General features: G+C 43.4%; 1 protein-coding gene across 1 annotated transcript in view; it reads left to right on the top strand.

Annotated features, from left to right (window-relative positions):
* The first annotated feature begins 9,171 nt into the window (after positions 1-9,171).
* Positions 9,172-18,906, top strand: part of LOC143956406 (uncharacterized) — a 37,829-nt gene continuing 28,094 nt past the window's right edge. Inside the window, 9 exon segments of the mRNA XM_077466619.1 lie at positions 9,172-9,273; positions 10,518-10,637; positions 10,761-10,928; positions 11,015-11,138; positions 11,255-11,346; positions 11,470-11,610; positions 11,739-11,888; positions 12,005-12,148; positions 12,262-12,400. Of these exon segments, the coding sequence (XP_077322745.1) occupies positions 9,187-9,273; positions 10,518-10,637; positions 10,761-10,928; positions 11,015-11,138; positions 11,255-11,346; positions 11,470-11,610; positions 11,739-11,888; positions 12,005-12,148; positions 12,262-12,400 (1,165 nt within the window). The 5' untranslated portion in view covers positions 9,172-9,186.

Raw genomic sequence — 18,906 nt, 5'->3', positions numbered from 1 at the left:
ATATTGTACATGAATATAAATATAAGCATAGCAGTGTACCTCCCGGTCATCTCAAAAGAAATAAAAGGAAAACAGTTGGGTCATTAAAGACAAAGGAGAATTTGACTTTCAGGCCCCATACACACCTAGCATAGTGGCAGCAACGTTTTTTTTGCCCGATTTTTCCCTGCAACATGCATAGGGCAGACGGTTGATTTCAATGGGTTTCCTGAAGTCCAACAAATGAAACACAGTAGCTCATTGGGCACTTTGGTGTGTTGCGGTTTGCATGTTTTTCAATGAGTTTGTTGGTAATTTTTTTGCATGCAGCAGAATATGCATTTGCTTCCAGTGGCGTCGCTATGGGGGGGCAGGGGGTGCACTATATTGCGTGCACTTGCACAGCTGCAGCGGAGCAGTGTGAGCAGGACACCCAGCCGTGCGAGGGAGGCTGCCTATAACACTACCCAGTCAGTGAAGCTAACCCTCAGGGATCTTCAATATCTAATTCAGCCAGGGTTGGTGGACAGAACTGGGGGTTTGGCTGCCTCCTCCACTCCTCCCACAGACTTCTTTACTCTAGCTGATCCCGCGGCTGAAGGAGGAGAAAGAGGCAAGGACACAGCAGCCTTCGAGTGTCTTCACCTGAAGCTATGCTGTAAGGTACTGCAAACTGTCACTGCATAGATCCCTAACCTGCTCTATACCACCCCAAACTGCCCTATACCTCACTAACCTGCCCTATACCACCCTTACCTGCCTTATACCACCCCAAACTGCCCTATACCTCACTAACCTGCCTTATACCACCCTAACCTGCCCTTTACCACCCCAACCTGCTCTATGTCACCCCAAACTGCCTTATACCCCCCCCCAACCTGCCCTATATCACCCCAAACTGCCCTATACCACCCTAGCCTGCCCTATATCAACCCAAACTTCCCTATACCACCCTTACTTGCTCTATATCACCCCCACCTGCCCCATACCATCCTAACCTGCCCCATACCACCCTAACCTGCCCTATACCACCCAAAACTGCCCTATACCACCCTAACCTGCCCTATACCACCCCAAACTGCCCTATGTCACCCCAACCTGCCCTATACTACCCTAACCTGCCACTACACCACCATAGCCTGCCACTATATCACCTTATACTACCCTAACCTGCCACTATACCACCCTATACTATCATTTACAGGGACTGGTTTGGGGTGCGCCCCATGACTGTGCACTGCATGCAGGGTGCTGGGCAGGATACACCGGGGGGGTTTTACCGCACCAGGTGACACCAACCCTAGTGATGCCACTGTTTGCTTCCAGGTTTGAGGGTGCCATTGAAGTCACTCTAAAGGGTAACATTTAAAAAAATAACAAATATTTCATAATTACCTGCTTTGTGTAATGGTTTGAACAGAATAGCCCCAATCCTCTTCTTCTCAGTTACCCAGCCGACGGTCCTTAATTCACCCCCCTGCTGCGTGCCCCCAATACCAAGCCTCTTGCTATGGGGGCACTCAAGCAGGCTCGCTTCCAAGCCACACTCCTGTGAATGGAGATTGTCCATTCACACACAGAGCGCAGCTTGGCCCCACCCCTCCTTTCTCCTCCTTGTCTCACTGGCTGTGATTGACAGCAAGAGGAAAGACCCTGGAGAGCTGCCACTCTCATGCACATCGCTGGATCGAGATGGGGCACAGGGAAGTATATGGAGTGGTGGGGTGAGATTCACCCAGAATGTTTTTTACCTTAATGCATAGAATTCTGCCTTTAGAACCACTTTAACAATTAATGACGCAGAAAGCACAACTTGTTCATTTTAGGTGTATAAAGGTGGCCACTATATAATCTGATTGTACAATCTCCTTTAGATTTAGCAAAACAATATATTAGGAGAATACACCGTCTATCCGATCACTCTGTATCTAATCAGACAGGCCCCTTGCACTACATAGTTGATGGTAGATCTAAAGGAGATTGTACAAAACAGATGTTATGTGATCACTCAGCTCCTGCACACTCTGCCAAATGAACAATGTATGCAAGAGGAAGGTATTGTACAATCAGTTTGTATAGTGTATGGTGAGCTTTACAGACTTCCAGGGATGCACTCTCTCTGTTTTCAATGCTACAGCTCTGCTCCACATAGGATGTTATGTCATCAATCAGCTCCTGCACACTCTGCCAAATGAACAATCTATGCAAGAAGAAGATAAGGTACAAAATGAGGAAGACACTGGCTGTGTATTTAGGGAGAATGGTGCACACTGACATTGCCTTTGTTGGAAAAGCATGAGACTACAGAGGTGGGTGGGAGAAATCTCCAGGAGTGGGAGGGTAGGTGCACGGCGCGTTATTGAGCCGCTGAACTGCTTCCTGACTCTTAACAGTTTGCATGTCCCACATCCCTGGACATGTACCAGGAATTAATGGATGAACAGTTTGCATGTCCCACGTCCCTAGACATGTACCAGGAAGTAATGGATGAGTTATCTATAGAAAAACTGGAGGCCGAGGAAAAGCCTGCCCTGGAATATACAGAAAGTGTTTTCTTTTACCGCAACAGAGGTACATTAATGTCATATTAGAAAAAAAAAAAAATTTCAACATACCTAATTCTGTTCTGGGACAGTCAATATCTACACTCCATGGTAATGGTTAAGCTGACTGTGCTACCTGTGTGAATATAAATGCTAGGGTAACTGATCAGAACTGAACAAATGGCTATAGGAGGCAGCAAAACATCTTTAACGTGTCCAAATTGCTTCTTCAGTGGTTGGAACACGCTATCATGCATCTTCAACATTACAAGTTCAGTTGAATGTAACTAACCACTACTAGTTATACCATGACTTAGATATATGAGAACCTTAACACCCAGTGTCAAAATGTTAATTACTGGTAGTTGTCACATTCAACTGGACTTGTTCTGTAATGTGGAAGACACTTCAAGGCTTCTCCCAACCATAGAAGAAGTGGTTTGGAAAAGCTACAAACCCTCATTAACATTACAGAGCAAATCCAGTCGAGTGTGACTGACTACTACTGGACATACCATGACCTGGATAAATCGGAACCTTCACAGACATACAGACTGAGAAAGATTGAATTTTTGGATTTACGGATAAAGAAAGAAAAAAATATCAGGAACCTACATGTTCCTCAAACCAGTTGCGGGTAGAATGCCCATCCATGTGAGTCATTATCTGCTATCCACTATAGGAGGAATTCTGAAATCAGCAGTTTCTGTGAATAGTAGAGCTAGATACTTTTAGGAAGGAAGCATAAGATCCCCATGAAAGGTTTCAAGAAAGTGGGGTTGGTCACAAGGTGATCACAGCAGGATTTGATAGGGAGGAAATAATAGGATCAACAACAAAAAAAAGGAAAGGCAAAATTATATTAAATTAATGACTGGTTTGGAGTGCCATTGAGGAAGATAAAAAGCTCTATTAAACTGGTTGTAAACCTCACTCATGAACTAAGCATGTCCCTCTATAGTGTGTAGTTGTCTCAATCCAGAGCACTAAGTGTTATTTCTTTCTGCTGCCGCATTCCTATACTATAGGCATGAGTCACTTCTCATGAATTTTCAATACACCAAGAGAAAAATGACAGTCTCAGCTCTGATCCTGCATGCTGTGTGAAGGGTGGGGGGGGGGGGGGGTGTCCCTTTCTTCCAGACAGCTCTCAGAGCTCTCCTTACTGATGTATGCTGAAATGGTGGTGGGGGGGGGGGGGGGGGTAGTGTGAATTGTGGGGGAGTGCTGTCAGAGAATGTAGTGTGGATGGTGGGAGGAGAGCTGTCGGAGAATGTAGTGTGGATGGTGGGGGGAGATCTGTCGGAGAATGTAGTGTGGATGGTGGGGGGAGATCTGTCGGAGAATGTAGTGTGGATGGTGGAGGATATCTGTCGGAGAATGTAGTGTGGATGGTGGAGGAGAGCTGTTGGAGAATGTAGTGTGGATGGTGGAGGAGAGCTGTAGGAGAATGTAGTGTGGATGGTGGAAAAGAGTTGTCGGAGAATGTAGTGTGGATGGTGGAGGAGAGCTGTCGGAGAATGTAGTGTGAATTGTGGGGGAGTGCTGTCAGAGAACGTAGAGTGGATGGTGGAGGAGAGCTGTCGGAGAATGTAGTGTGGATGGTGAAGGATATCTGTCGGAGAATGTAGTGTGGATGGTGGAGGAGAGCTGTCAGAGAACGTAGTGTGGATGGTGGAGGAGAGCTGTCGGAGAATGTAGTGTGGATGGTGGAAAAGAGTTGTCGGAGAATGCAGTGTGGATGGTGGAGGAGAGCTGTCGGAGAATGTAGTGTGGATGGTGGAGGAGAGCTGTCGGAGAATATAGTGTGGATGGTGGAGGAGAGCTGTCGGAGAATGTAGTGTGGATGGTGGAAAAGAGCTGTCGGAGAATGCAGTGTAGATGGTGGAGGAGAGCTGTCGGAGAATGTAGTGTGGATGGTGGAGGAGAGCTGTCGGAGAATGCAGTGTGGATGGTGGAGGAGAGCTGTCGGAGAATGTGGTGTGGATGGTGGAGGAGAGCTGTCAGAGAATGTAGTGTGGATGGTGGGAGGAGAGCTGTCGGAGAATGTAGTGTGGATGGTGGGGGGAGATCTGTCGGAGAATGTAGTGTGGATGGTGGAGGATATCTGTCGGAGAATGTAGTGTGGATGGTGGAGGAGAGCTGTTGGAGAATGTAGTGTGGATGGTGGAGGAGAGCTGTAGGAGAATGTAGTGTGGATGGTGGAAAAGAGTTGTCGGAGAATATAGTGTGGATGGTGGAGGAGAGCTGTCGGAGAATGTAGTGTGAATTGTGGGGGAGTGCTGTCAGAGAATGTAGAGTGGATGGTGGAGGAGAGCTGTCGGAGAATGTAGTGTGGATGGTGGAGGATATCTGTCGGAGAATGTAGTGTGGATGGTGGAGGAGAGCTGTCGGAGAACGTAGTGTGGATGGTGGAGGAGAGCTGTCGGAGAATGTAGTGTGGATGGTGGAGGAGAGCTGTCGGAGAATGTAGTGTGGATGGTGGAAAAGAGTTGTCGGAGAATGCAGTGTGGATGGTGGAGGAGAGCTGTCGGAGAATGTAGTGTGGATGGTGGAGGAGAGCTGTCGGAGAATGCAGTGTGGATGGTGGAGGAGAGCTGTCGGAGAATGTGGTGTGGATGGTGAAAGAGAGCTGTCGGAGAATGTAGTGTGGATGGTGGAGGAGATCTGTCGGAGAATGTAGTATGGATGGTGGAGGAGAACTGTCAAGAATGTAGTGTGGATGGTGGAGGAGAACTGTCGAGAATGTAGTGTGGATGGTGGAAGAGAGCTGTCGGAGAATCTAGTGTGGATGCTGGAGGAGATCTGTCGGAGAATGTAGTGTGGATGGTGGAGGAGAGCTGTCGGAGAATGTAGTGTGGATGGTGGGAGGAGAGCTGTCGGAGAATTTAGTGTGGATGGTGGAAGAGAGCTGTCGGAGAATGCAGTGTGGATGGTGGAGGAGAGCTGTCGGAGAATGTAGTGTAGATGGTGGAGGAGAGCTGTCGGAGATTGTAGTGTGGATGGTGGAAGAGAGCTGTCGGAGATTGTAGTGTAGATGGTGGGGGGAGAGCTGTATGGATGGTGGAGGATATCTGTCGGAGAATGTAGTGTGGATGGTGGGGGAGAGCTGTCGGAGAATATAGTGTGGATGGTGGAGGAGAGCTGTTGGAGAATGTAGTGTGGATGGTGGAGGAGATCTGTCGGAGAATGTAGTGTGGATGGTGGAGGAGAACTGTTGAGAATGCAGTGTGGATGGTGGAAGAGATCTGTCGGACAATGTAGTGTGGGAGGAGAGCTGTCTGAGAATGTAGTGTGGATGGTGGGGGGAGAGCAATCAGAGAATGTAGTGTGGATGGTGGAAGAGAGCTGTCGGAGAATATGGTGTGGATGGTGGAGGAGAGCTGTCGAAGAATGTAGTGTGGATGGTGGGAGGAGAGCTATCGGAGAATGTAGTGCGGATGGTCAGGGACAGCTGTCGGAGAATGTAGTGCGGATGGTGGGGGAGAGCTGTCGGAGAATATAGTGTGGATGGTGGAGGAGATCTGTCGGAGAATGTAGTATGGATGGTGGAGGAGAACTGTCGGGAATGTAGTGTGGATGGTGGAAGAGAGCTGTCTGAGAATGTAGTGTGGATGGTGGGAGGAGAGCTGTCAGAGAATGTAGTGTGGATGGTGGAAGAGAGCTGTCTGAGAATATAGTGTGGATGGTGGAGGAGAGCTGTCGGAGAATGTAGTGTGGATGGTGGAAGAGAGCTGTCGGAGAATGCAGTGTGGATGGTGGAGGAGAGCTGTCGGAGAATGTAGTGTGGATGGTGGAGGAGATCTGTCGGAGAATGTAGTGTGGATGGTGGAGGAGAGCTGTCGGAGAATGTGGTGTGGATAGTGGAGGAGAGCTGTCGGAGAATGTAGTGTGGATGGTGGAAGAGAGCTGTCGGAGATTGTAGTGTAGATGGTGGGGGGAGAGCTGTAGTGTGGATGGTGGAGGATATCTGTCGGAGAATGTAGTGTGGATGGTGGAGGAGAGCTGTCGGAGAATGTAGTGTGGATGGTGGAGGACAGCTGTCGGAGAATGTAGTGTGGATGGTGGAGGAGATCTGTCGGAGAATGTAGTGTGGATGGTGGAGGAGAGCTGTCGGAGAATGTAGTGTGGATGGTGGAGGACAGCTGTCGGAGAATGTAGTGTGGATGGTGGAGGAGAACTGTTGAGAATGCAGTGTGGATGGTGGAAGAGGTCTGTCAGACAATGTAGTGTGGGAGGAGAGCTGTCAGAGAATGTAATGTGAATGGTGGGGGGAGAGCAATCGGAGAATGTAGTGTGGATGGTGGAAGAGAGCTGTCGGAGAATATAGTGTGGATGGTGGAGGAGAGCTGTCGGAGAATGTAGTGTGGATGGTGGAAGAAAGCTGTCGGAGAATGCAGTGTGGATGGTGGAGGAGATCTGTCGGAGAATGTAGTGTGGATGGTGGAGGAGAGCTGTCGGAGAATGTAGTGTGGATGGTGGAGGAGAGCTGTCGGAGAATGTAGTGTGGATGGTGGGAGGAGAGCTGTTGGAGAATGTAGTGTGGATGGTGGAAGAGAGCTTTCAGAGAATATAGTCTGGATGGTGGAGGAGAGCTGTCGGAGAATGTGGTGTGGATGGTGGAGGAGATCTGTCGGAGAATGTAGTATGGATGGAGGGGGAGATCTGTCGGAGAATGTAGTGTGGATGGAGGGGGAGAGCTGTCGGAGAATGTAGTGTTAATTGGTGGAGGAGATCTGTCGGAGAATGTAGTATGGATGGAGGGGGAGATCTGTTGGAGAATGTAGTGTGGATGGTGGAGGAGAGCTGTCGGAGAATGTGGTGTGGATAGTGGAGGAGAGCTGTCGGACAATGTAGTGTGGATGGTGGAGAAGAGCTGTCAGAGAATGTAGTGTAGATGGTGGGGGAGAGCTGTCGGAGAATGTAGTGTGGATGGTGGAGGGGAGCTGTCGGAGAATGTAGTGTGGATGGTGGAAGAGAGCTGTCGGAGAATGTAGTGTGGATGGTGGGTGGAGAGCTGTTGGAGAATGTAGTGTGGATGGTGGAAGAGAGCTTTCAGAGAATATAGTCTGGATGGTGGAGGAGATTTGTCGGAGAATGTATTGTGGATGATGGTGGAGGAGAGCTGTCGGAGAATGTAGTGTGGATGGTGGAAGAGAGCTTTTGCAGAATGTAGTGTGGATGGTGGGAGGAGAGCTGTTGGAGAATGTAGTGTGGATGGTGGAAGAGAGCTTTCAGAGAATATAGTCTGGATGGTGGAGGAGAGCTTTCGGAGAGTGTAGTGTGGATGGTGGAGGAGAGCTGTTGGAGAATCTAGTGTGGATGGTGGAGGAGAGCTGTCGGAGAATGTGGTGTGGATGGTGGGAGGAGAGCTGTCGGAAAATGTAGTGTGGATGGTGGAAGAGAGCTTTCAGAGCATATAGTCTGGATGGTGGAGGAGAGCTGTCGGAGAATGTGGTGTGGATGGAGGGGGAGATCTGTCGGAGAATGTAGTATGGATGGAGGGGGAGATCTGTTGGAGAATGTAGTGTGGATGGTGGAGGAGAGCTGTCGGAGAATGTAGTGTGGATGATGGTGGAGGAGAGCTGTCGGAGAATGTAGTGTGGATGGTGGGGGAGATCTGTCAGAGAATGTAGTGTGGATGATGGGAGGAGAGCTGTCTGAGAATGTAGTGTGGATGGTATAATAATAATAATACGTTTGGTGATGTAGCTCAGGACAGAATTGTGAATGGCTTTGTATGTTATTGTTATGCCCCGTACACACGATCGGACCTTCCGACAACAAAACCGTGGATTTTTGTTCGAAGGGTGTTGGCTCAAACTTGTCTTGCATACACATGGTCACACAAATGTTCGCCAACAATTATGAACGTGGCAACATGGTGACTTACAACACGTATGATGAGGAAAAAAAAGGAAGTTCAATAGTCATGTGATATCTCCATTACGAATGCGCTCATACTTGATTCCGAGCATGCGTGAAATTTTGTGCGACGGACTTGTTTACACACGATGTGAAAGTCTGCCAATAAAGTTTTGTTGGCGGAAAATTTGAGAACATGCTAGCCAACATTTGTTGGCGGAAAGTCCAACAACAAATGTTCGATGGAGTGTAGACACGGTCGGACTTTCAGTCAACAAGCTCACATCCAACATGTCCCGTCAGAAATTCAGATCGTGTGTAAGAGGCATTCGTGTTTTGAATTTTATTTGTTGGGCAATGGGAAGCCAGTGGAGGGACTGGCAGAGAGGAGTGTTGGACACTGAACGGTTGGTAAGGTGGATGAGTCTGGCAGCGGCATTCATGATAGACTGAAGAGGGGATAGCTTTCGGTGAGGTAGGGCAATGAGGACGGAGTTACAATAGTCAAGGGGAGAGACAACAAGGGAGTGAATAAGCTGCTTATTGGTCTCAACGGTTAGAAATGGGAGTATTTTGCAGATGTTTCGGAGGTGAAGTCTAATTAATCAATTGAAATACAATGTACGTATGTCATAAAGACTGCAATATAACACCTCAAGAAGCAGGGGATTATATGTTAAGACATGACATAGGCTGAAGTCTTTTATATTCTGCACAAAGTGGGTATCTTGTCAACTGTAAAAACAGGACATAATGTTGGGTGCAGACAGAAAGTTAGGTCAGACACTTTCAGGAAGTGATGTCAGGCACAAACAGGAAGTTCCGGGTTAGAGGTGAGTTGGGAGGAAGTAGAGAGGAGACATTGCTGCAACTGGCAGCAGAGGAGGTAATAAGATATTATTTTATAGTTACACCCAGTAACCCCCCGTCGTGTCCGTCCTCTTCTTCCATAGTCACTGTGATGCCTTTTATCTCCAATAGATACTGCTTCACACATATAATACAATTGTTATATGTACACGAATACATCTTAAATATAGAGTCATTTATCCAACTGTCCAGCCAGAGCCTCTGGTTTATAGACCGTATACATCCTAAATATAGAACCATTTATCCAACTGTCCATCCAGAGCCTCTGGTTTATAGACCGGATACATCCTAAATATAGAGCCATTTATCCAACTGTCCATCTAGAGCCTCTGGTTTATAGACCAGATACATCCTAAATATAGAACCATTTATCCAACTGTCCATTCAGAGCCTCTGGTTTATAGACCAGATACATTCTAAATATAGAAATATTTATCCAAATGTCCATCCAGAGCCTCTGCTTTATAGACCAGATACATTTTAAATATAGAACCATTTATCCAACTGTCCATTCAGAGCCTCTGGTTTATAGACCGGATACATCCTAAATATAGAACTATTTATCCAACTGTCCATCCAGAGCCTCTGGTTTATAGACGAGATACATTCTAAATATAGAACCATTTATCCAACTGTCCATCCAGAGCCTCTGGTTTATAGACGAGATACATTCTAAATATAGAACCATTTATCCAACTGTCCATCCAGAGCCTCTGGTTTATAGACGAGATACATTCTAAATATAGAACCATTTATCCAACTGTCCATCCAGAGCCTCTGGTTTATAGACCAGATACATTCTAAATATAGAGCTATTTATCCAACTGTCCATCAAAAGCCTCTGGTTTATAGACTGGATCCAAATGTATAATAATTTAGAAAGTAATATAGTCAAATTGAAACGTAATCAGAGAAAAAGGGGCCGTAGATCATTTCCTGCTGTATTTAGGTTCAAAATTATATAAGAAAGGAAATTGAAAAAAGGTTTGAGCATATTCATTTTTTTTAACCAAGTATTCAGAGTATGAGGGCTTCCATTAAAAAAAAAAAAAAAAACTATTTGATAATCTTCTATTCAAGGTTCGGTTTAAGTTGTACAAAGATAATATCTGGTTGTCTTTCAGTTCATTGAAAAATGAGGCCTGTAATATAATATAACAAGAAGTCAAAGAGAGACCAACGGGAACTAAGGAGGACCGCTGTGGAGACATTCTTCATCCCAGTATAGTGCAAACAATTATCAGTATTATTTGTTGACAGAGAGGAGTGTCCTTTTTAGATCACATGACCAAATCAATAAAAATGGACAGTGCCCAAATCCAAGTGACTGAGAGGATATTAGACCTCACCCTGGAGATCATCTACCTGCTGACCGGAGAGGTGAGGAGGATTCTGGGAGGTCACATGACATCACTCTCATACCTGTTACTAAATTATAGACCTGACCGCATAGGTATGGAGGATTCTAGGAAGAATTTAACATTTTTTTCTCAACTTACTTAGGATTACAAAATAGTGAAAAATAAACCTGGTGATCCAACACCCAGCAGATGTCTTTATGGGGAATCACCCATCACAGTGCCTTCACCTCACTGCCTGACAACAGAGATAACCGGTGCCAAGAAGATTCTAGAAGCCACTAAGAAGATCATTGAGCTACTGAACAGAGAGGTGAGCGGTGCCGGGAATTCTGGGACATTATCCAGTAACAGACAAGGGATGTGTCTGGATGGTGACTGTATCATTGTGTGTGTCAGGTTCCTATAAGGTGTCAGGATGTCACTGTCTATTTCTCCATGGAGGAGTGGGAGTATTTAGAAGGACACAAGGATCTCTACAAGGACGTCATGATGGAGAATCAGCCGCCCCTCACATCACCGGGTAAGAGGAGACTTTATTGTAAAGGAGAAAGCAGTACGGAGGGTCCACCTAGATCCCCCATCATCTGATAAACACATAGAAACAATGTATTCAGTCAGTGTGTGTGTTTCCTACAGATGGATCCAGTAATGGGAACCCACCAGAGAGATGTCCTTTGTATTCCCGGGATTCCACACAGGAAGGTCACACTATCCCTCACCATCATCAGGTAGGTAGGACTGAGCATGTAGACCTAAAATATATTCTAAGCTGTGTATACATTGAGTGGACATTCTTCTATAAATTTTTTGTTCCTTTTTTACACGTGTATTCTTTAATTTTTGTGGTTTAGGATGTAGAACGGCAAGACATCAAGGATAAAGTAAAAGAGGAACAAGTAGAGACATTGGTGAGTAGACATCCTCAGTCTATGGAGGAGGATGGTCCTCTGTATTCCCAGAACTCCACACGGGAAGATGAAAAGATCCCCCAGGTATTTAAAAATTGACAAAAAGCCGTCAAATTATATTCTCTATTCTATTAGAAATCCTTCTGTGTATTTTTTTTATTATTGGCAGTAATTTTTCTAGACATTATGTTTTATAATCTTTGGGGTTTTAGGCTGTAAAATTGAGAGACATCAAAGATGAAGAAACAGAGGAAGAAGAAGAGAGGTTGGTGAGTGGAGATCAGCAGTCTATGGAGGAGGGTGGTCCTCTGTATTCCCGGGATTCCACACAGGAAGATCTCAACATCTCCCACCATGATCAGGTTGATAGGACTGAGTAATAGAACTTGAACATTATCATCAACTATGAGATGACTCTTTGTCATCTCTTATTTACAGCAACTTTTTCCACATTTTATGATAAATGTTTGGGGTTTAGGGTGAAGAATTAAAAGACATCAAATCTGAGATTAAGGAAGAAGAAGAAACGTTGGTGAGTGGAGATCAGCAGTCTATGGAGAAGGATGGTCCTCTTTATTATTGGGATTCCATACAGAAAGATCACGGCTCCACACATGATCAGGTAGATGGGACTGAGTAGTAGAACTCAAATAATATTTGAAACTGTGAGATTGCATTATTGTTGTTTGCAGTAACTTTTTGCAGATGTTATCTTTTCCTCTTCTTGGGTTTAAGGCTGAAAATCGGAAAGACGTCAAAGCTGAAGTTAAAGAGGAAGAAGAGAGGTTGGTGAGTGGAGCTTGGCAGTCTATGGAGGAGGGGGAGATGATTATGAAAAGTAAACAGGAGGAATCTTCTCTACATATAGACACAAGTAAGTAATAAACACTAAATACAAAAACAGTTGAACATTTTTGTTTTACTTCTTTGAATATAAAGTATGCAATTGTATTAGATGAGTTAAAAAAATGCGTATATCAAAAGAAAAATAATCTAAATCCACAGAAGATCCAACAAAAGGCAGAAAACTCATAAAGCTTGGTTCAATTTGCTTCAACAAAAATAAAATCATTCTTTCTGGATCTAAAAGGCAATTTTTAGCAGGGGTTTCCTGAGACCAGAAACGTATTTAACCACTTCCCGACCAGCGCACGACGATGTACGTCGACAGAATGGCACGGGCAGGCATATTGGCGTACAGGTACGTCCAATATTCGATGCCGCCCTGCCATCGGGAGCGCGCCGCCGGCGGCGCGCTCCCGCGCTGGTCGGGACCCCCGTGAGTCCGGTCGCGGGACCGGCGGACTCGATCGCCGCGGGCATCCCCGCGATCGTCTCACGGAGCGGCCGAATAGAGCAAATGCTGTGTAAACAACATTTGTCTATTCTGCCTAGCAACTAGTGACGCTGATCTCTGCTCCATGTGATTGGAGCAGAGATCAGTGTACACTAAATGAAAGCCCAACCCCCCCACAGTTAGTAACACTCCCCTAGGAACACTTAACCCCTACACTGCCACCCACTGGTTAACCCTTTCACTGCCAGTGTCATTTACACAGGAATCACTGCATTTATATAGCAGTGATTACTGTATAAATGACAATGGTCCCAAAAATGTGTCAAAAATGTCCGATGTGTCTGCCATAATGTCGCAGTCACAATAAAAATCGCTGATCGCCGCCATTACTAGTAAAAAATAAAAAAATAAAAAATTATTAATAAAAATGCTATAAAACTATCCCTATTTTGTAAACGCTATAACTTTTGCGCAAACCAATCAATAATCGCTTATTGCGATTTTTTTTTACCAAAAATATGTAGAAGAATACGTATTGGCCTAAACTGAGGGAAAAAAATGTTTTTTTATATATTTTTGGGGGATATTTATTATAACAAAAAGTAAAAAATAATGCGTTTTTTTCAAAATTGTCGCTCTATTTTTGTTTATAGCGCAAAAAATAAAAACCGCAGGGGTGATCAAATACCACCAAAAGAAAGCTCTATTTGTGGGAAAAAAAGGACGTCAATTTTGTTTGGGAGCCACGTCGCACGACCGCGCAATTGTCAGTTAAAGCGACGCAGTGCCGAATCGCAAAAAGTGGTCTGGTCTTTGACCTGCAAATTGGTCCGGTCTGAAGGTGGTTAAAGGGTTCCTCTGTGTTGAGAAAGGCTGGATAGCTTTGGTTTCTAATAGCTTCATGTAACATGTTCTCAGATTCGTATTGTCCTCTGCAGCATATCCCCAGCCAACAATGTATCCTGTCCACACTCTCTGACCCTTATTTCCTCTCAAACATTACTTATATTGAACATTATATGCAGCACTTTGGTGATGTCAGGGGCCTCGTTTTGAGGCCCCCTTTAGCTCAAAAGTTGATAACCACTGTCATACTATTTTTTTAATACAAGTATTAGCTGTCGTGTAAATTTTTGAATTTAGGGACATCCAGTCATTTTTTTTACTAAGTAATATACCAAGTCAGGTAGACTACGTTTCTGCGGATGGCTGTTAAACATTTTAACAGCTCGTACATAAGAGAATCCTTTCCACATTGTTGTGCTTTTAAGGACATTTTTCCCGCACAATATTTCCTAAGTAATTTTTAACGAAGATATTTTAAGATACAGAATCAGTCTATATGACACAGTCTATATATGTGAAACTTATTCACGGAGACGAGTGATCATACAAAATAGCTACATTTATTGGTTGACAGAAAACAAATATTTACATGAAATATTAAAATACAGATTACATTATTTGATCATTTTGACAATTTCTGGGAACACCCTCAAACTGGGCGTAGTAGTACCTTGGACACAATTATCACCATTATCATTTCTCGGTAGAATCAATAACCTTTTGATAATTGACAATTAAACAGAATGTCTGTATTTCACACATCCAACCGTTACTATACTGCAGGTAAGTAAGTGGTTAACAATGTGAAATAAATTAGACATTTGTTTGTCAATAAAATTGGCATCTATGCAAAAAGAAATGTATGAAAAATTTAATTTAGAGAAAAATCTAAAAGGCGGTTATTGATTCGGGAGAAGTATTTCAATAATAGAATATTCAAAAACATCAATATTTAAGAGAACATAAAATAGAAGATAACATATATTTACCCATTTCCAATATGGCTATTAGTGTGGAGTATTAGTTACCAGGAATTTTAAGATGGCTGCCATGGCTTCAACATTCCAAGGAGCAGGGATCTTCATGAATGTAAATTGTGTATTCATGCATGTCTTCCAGTGTCCCTTCTCAGGGGGGGTCCCTAAGCTTCCCCCTGACTCTCTCCCCCCAGCTCTCCTCCGAGTTTCCTTTTCTCTCTTCTTCTTTCTAGTTTCTTAAATATCCTCTTCAACAAAAGGATTATAAAATTATACTAAGTTCTGCCCAGAGGGTATGTGTTCCCCCCTCATTGGCCGACAGACTTAATGGTTAGCTTTCCCGGGAGTCTCGTGATTTTAAGGTAATAGCACCTTCCACCACCAGGTGTCTCACCTATGTTTGGTGTTTTATTTCTTTAAGTGAATATTTTTCTAATTCTGTAATATGTGTTCGTTATTTATATGTTCTAACGAATATATTCGAGTGTTCAAGAATTATGGCATAATGTAGAATACTCTTTAACATAAATTTCAATAATCACTTGCATAAATTGTTGATATATATGTATATCAATGTATATCTGTTAATCTTTAGTCCGTTTAGAAAGGACACAGGTTAGATATATCACAAACAATATCACATACAATTATTATCTATATGGATCCATGTATAATTTGGGTATCCAATCAATATTTGTTTATCTAAACATAGGTTAAATTCTTATATAATTCTAATCATGATTATATGTTTTTTATAATACTAATTTGTTGCTAAAACACTTCTACTTATGATCACACTTTCATATATAATCTCTCCATGACCAAATTCCCCAGATCATTAGATACCAAACCACAATATCTCCTTTTTGTGACCTATATATATAATTTGAATGGCTTAGAAAAATATTGATGATACTGGGGTATATGAATCTTACAGCAGGTTTTGAGATGAACTCTATAGTAAGATATCATGTCCCGGCTTCTCATATACGTATATTATGATGTAAAAATGCACACAATTTTCAATGTTTTCTTGTAGTGTCTTCAATGGCCTTCAGGATACCATTCCACTGTTTACTTTTCTAATAGAGGTGTCTTATTGCCCTGTGGGGGAGATCTCCATTTCATATCTTAGCCATTGTCTCATGAGAAGCTAGGACAACACTAACTACTTGGCTTATTGATCTTTCACTTTCTGAGACAATGGGATATTTGTTCTGGTCATTCAGGTTTAATGGCTGTTGGTCACAGGTACTCCAAAGTATAACCCAAACCTTGTCCTATCTATTTGCGTGGTTGTGTACTACCCAAACAGTCTTTTACTTACGTACCATGGGGTTCTCTAGTTAAGGGTTATTTCCATGTGATAAATACTTATGCAAGTTTGGCCTTCTCACTCTAACCAACAAAATAAGTAAACAGCTTTTTGTTTGGTGACAGAAGATACCATTGTTTCAGCGAGTTTCTGTCCCAATGCATGCTTGTAAAAGTTTTCAATAGTTAATGTAGTGATCATGTATTTTGTGTTCTTCAAGAGGGTAATAGTTCAATGATAGCAAAATTGTAGATCATCTGTTCCTAAGGCCTAAACAATCTCACCTCTTTGACAGAAATATGAATGTATTATTATTATTTTTTCTTAATGAATTCACAACAAAGCCCCCCTTGTGAAGTGTTCAAATGCCGGAAGTCGTTTGAAAGACTTCACCAATGCAACAGTTTGAAGAAATATGGCTTCGCTCGGGCCTTGTAAGTTGAGTTGTGACGATGGATCCGGATTATGGATATATATAATTAAGAGGTATAGACACTTGCAGATGAGTGTAACTCTTTGAAAAACAAAATGGGTTTGCGATCGATGTGTGCATCTCAGGACTGTCATCCGTTGATTGGCAGGAAATGGACCATTCCGGGCACCTTTAGTCCTGGCCGTCCTGGTGGGTTCCGTCCCTGTAGACTGGCCATCAGTGGTGTCCCTGGATCCCCCATACGGTTCCTTCTCTGGATGTTCACACATGTTGGACTCTCGGTTCTGTTGACCGGCGACATCTTAGTCCTGTAAATGAAAATGGATTCCATGAGAAAAGATATATATGTTTTTTTTTTTAACATGATCTGTGTTCGAGATCTCAGTGTCAAGCTGGTATCCTGGGCTTTCTCAAAGCCCTCCTCTTTCCCATTATGTTATCAGTCCTTTAACTAAACACTCTGGAAATCAAGACAATGTATGACACATTGGCTATGGGAGACCAAGCTCCAGGGCTCATTATCATGAGGCCATTTATTAATATCTGTGGATACCAGACATTTCTGACTGACTTATGTTCTTCAGAACCATTTTTTTTTTAGCTTAATTGTAGCGGTTCTGGAATAATAACATTTAAAAACTTTTCAGTTTAACATGTGACACTTACTGTCAGTAACAAAATATTTGACATCATAGTCAACCTTCTACTTGGGAGGAATAAAACAGATAAAATCTCCCCCCTTTGGGGTGTCAATACAACTCATTTGAGGCAATCAAACTACCTTATGCGGGTGACTCCTCATCTTTTACCAAAATATCAAACCATTTAGGCCTCCTGATATTTATGTCTTTAGGATTCGGTCTTCCTCTGGAATTACCGTCTTCGGTACTTCTTGAAATTGGGCTGTTTGGAGCGACCTGTTTATGTCAGAGGAATGAAGTGACCACTGAAAAATAGGAGAACAATTAATATCTAACAACCACAATCCCTCGGTAGGGATTTCAGGGTCCTCATTACTGTAACCTGGGGAAAAACATGGTGTTAGAACCTCTGCTTCCTATATCTTTATTCAGTGTATTCCTCTGATTTATTTTAACAGAGGCGCTTAAAAGGCTCTGTGGCCCTTGGGCTGGCCACAGGATTTGCCCCTTGAAGAAGTGTTATTCACGTTCCGTATAGCAATGAAACCGTGTAACATAAATTTTGTCTATTTTGGTTTCCGTATTGCTTACAGACTGATCAGAATTGGGTCGTGGGACCCGGTTTCTGTACTTTCTGGGGACTACTGGCTCAGTTTTATCAGACCTATCCCCATCAGAAACATTGTCTTGATTCTGGGATAGTTGTCTGGGCCTTAGTTGTTCCCTATTGTTCTGGGGATTTTGGGGTGTCTTACCCTGTAATTTCTCCCTATTTACCCGTGTAGGCCCCCGAAGTCCATTACACCGGTAAAGGTGAGGGTGTCTACCCTTAGTTTTAAATCTGACCCGTTGGAGATATACCCTATAGTTTCTCCTAAACCTCGGGTCTGGATCCTTTGGATGAGACTTCTGAGGTGGTCTTTGAACTCTCCCTCTAAAGGGTGGTCTCTGCTCCCCCCTTCTGATGGGTGGGGACATTGGTTTCCCGCTGGGGAGACTCGGTATCATCTCTCCTCTGACTATATCAGCGTATCTCTTTTTCTTGGTTTTGGGCTGTGATGATTGAGGAGATACATAAAATTCATCCACAAATTTCATTATAGGGCTTTCAGGCCTTCCATTGTTTTCACCAGTTTGTTGGATAGAGTACAAATTGTTACTCTCTTTTACCAAAGACTCCAGTGAACACCCCCCTTTGTAGTCTTTCGCCAAATTCACTTTTATGTGGGTAGGCGGGGCCTCGAAGAACATGGGTTCAAACTCAAGTTCATTATAACTTGGCTCCTTTTCTGCTAAGTGGACAGCACCCTTGAGCACAGCCATAACTTCGGTGGGGCTTTGATCACTGGTGCGTGTGATATTGTGTATATCCACTCTAGCTGCGTTAAGATTTTTATGTGGGACAAATCCTAGATGACAGATGTTTTTAATTATTTGCCAGGCAGTACCCCACAGACTTATTACATCTTCGCAGAATGAACGGAGTTTGGGTTCAAATACCCACGGTAAGAAATGAATCTTAGATTGGTCATCATTTAGGCCTAAAACTGATAAAGCATTTTCATAGATTTCAATGTGGTCAATAATGTGCATGGATCCCTCTTCCTTAAACACCGGGACAGCATCTTTTAAAAATTTTATTATTTCTGAGGCGTCCTGTTTAGGGGTGCCTGTATTTTTCTCTGATCCCAAAGAAAACTGATTAGGCATACCTTCATGTGGTGGTTCAATTTTTACCCCCCTTTGCTCTACAGATGGCTTGGGGTAGAATATAGTTTCTTTTTCTAATTCTTTTTCATTATGTAACTCCCAAATTTTAGGTTGAGAGTCAGATTTTGGAGTATTGTCAGACTCTATACTTTCAGGTTTAA

This window comes from Lithobates pipiens, unplaced genomic scaffold (genome assembly GCF_037356315.1).
Source record: "Lithobates pipiens isolate NorthernLeopardFrog02 unplaced genomic scaffold, aLitPip1_a1.2 Scaffold_35, whole genome shotgun sequence".
NCBI lineage: Eukaryota > Metazoa > Chordata > Amphibia > Anura > Ranidae > Lithobates > Lithobates pipiens.
Note: the sequence above shows the minus strand (reverse complement) of the source record. Positions and strands in the feature narration are given on the sequence as shown.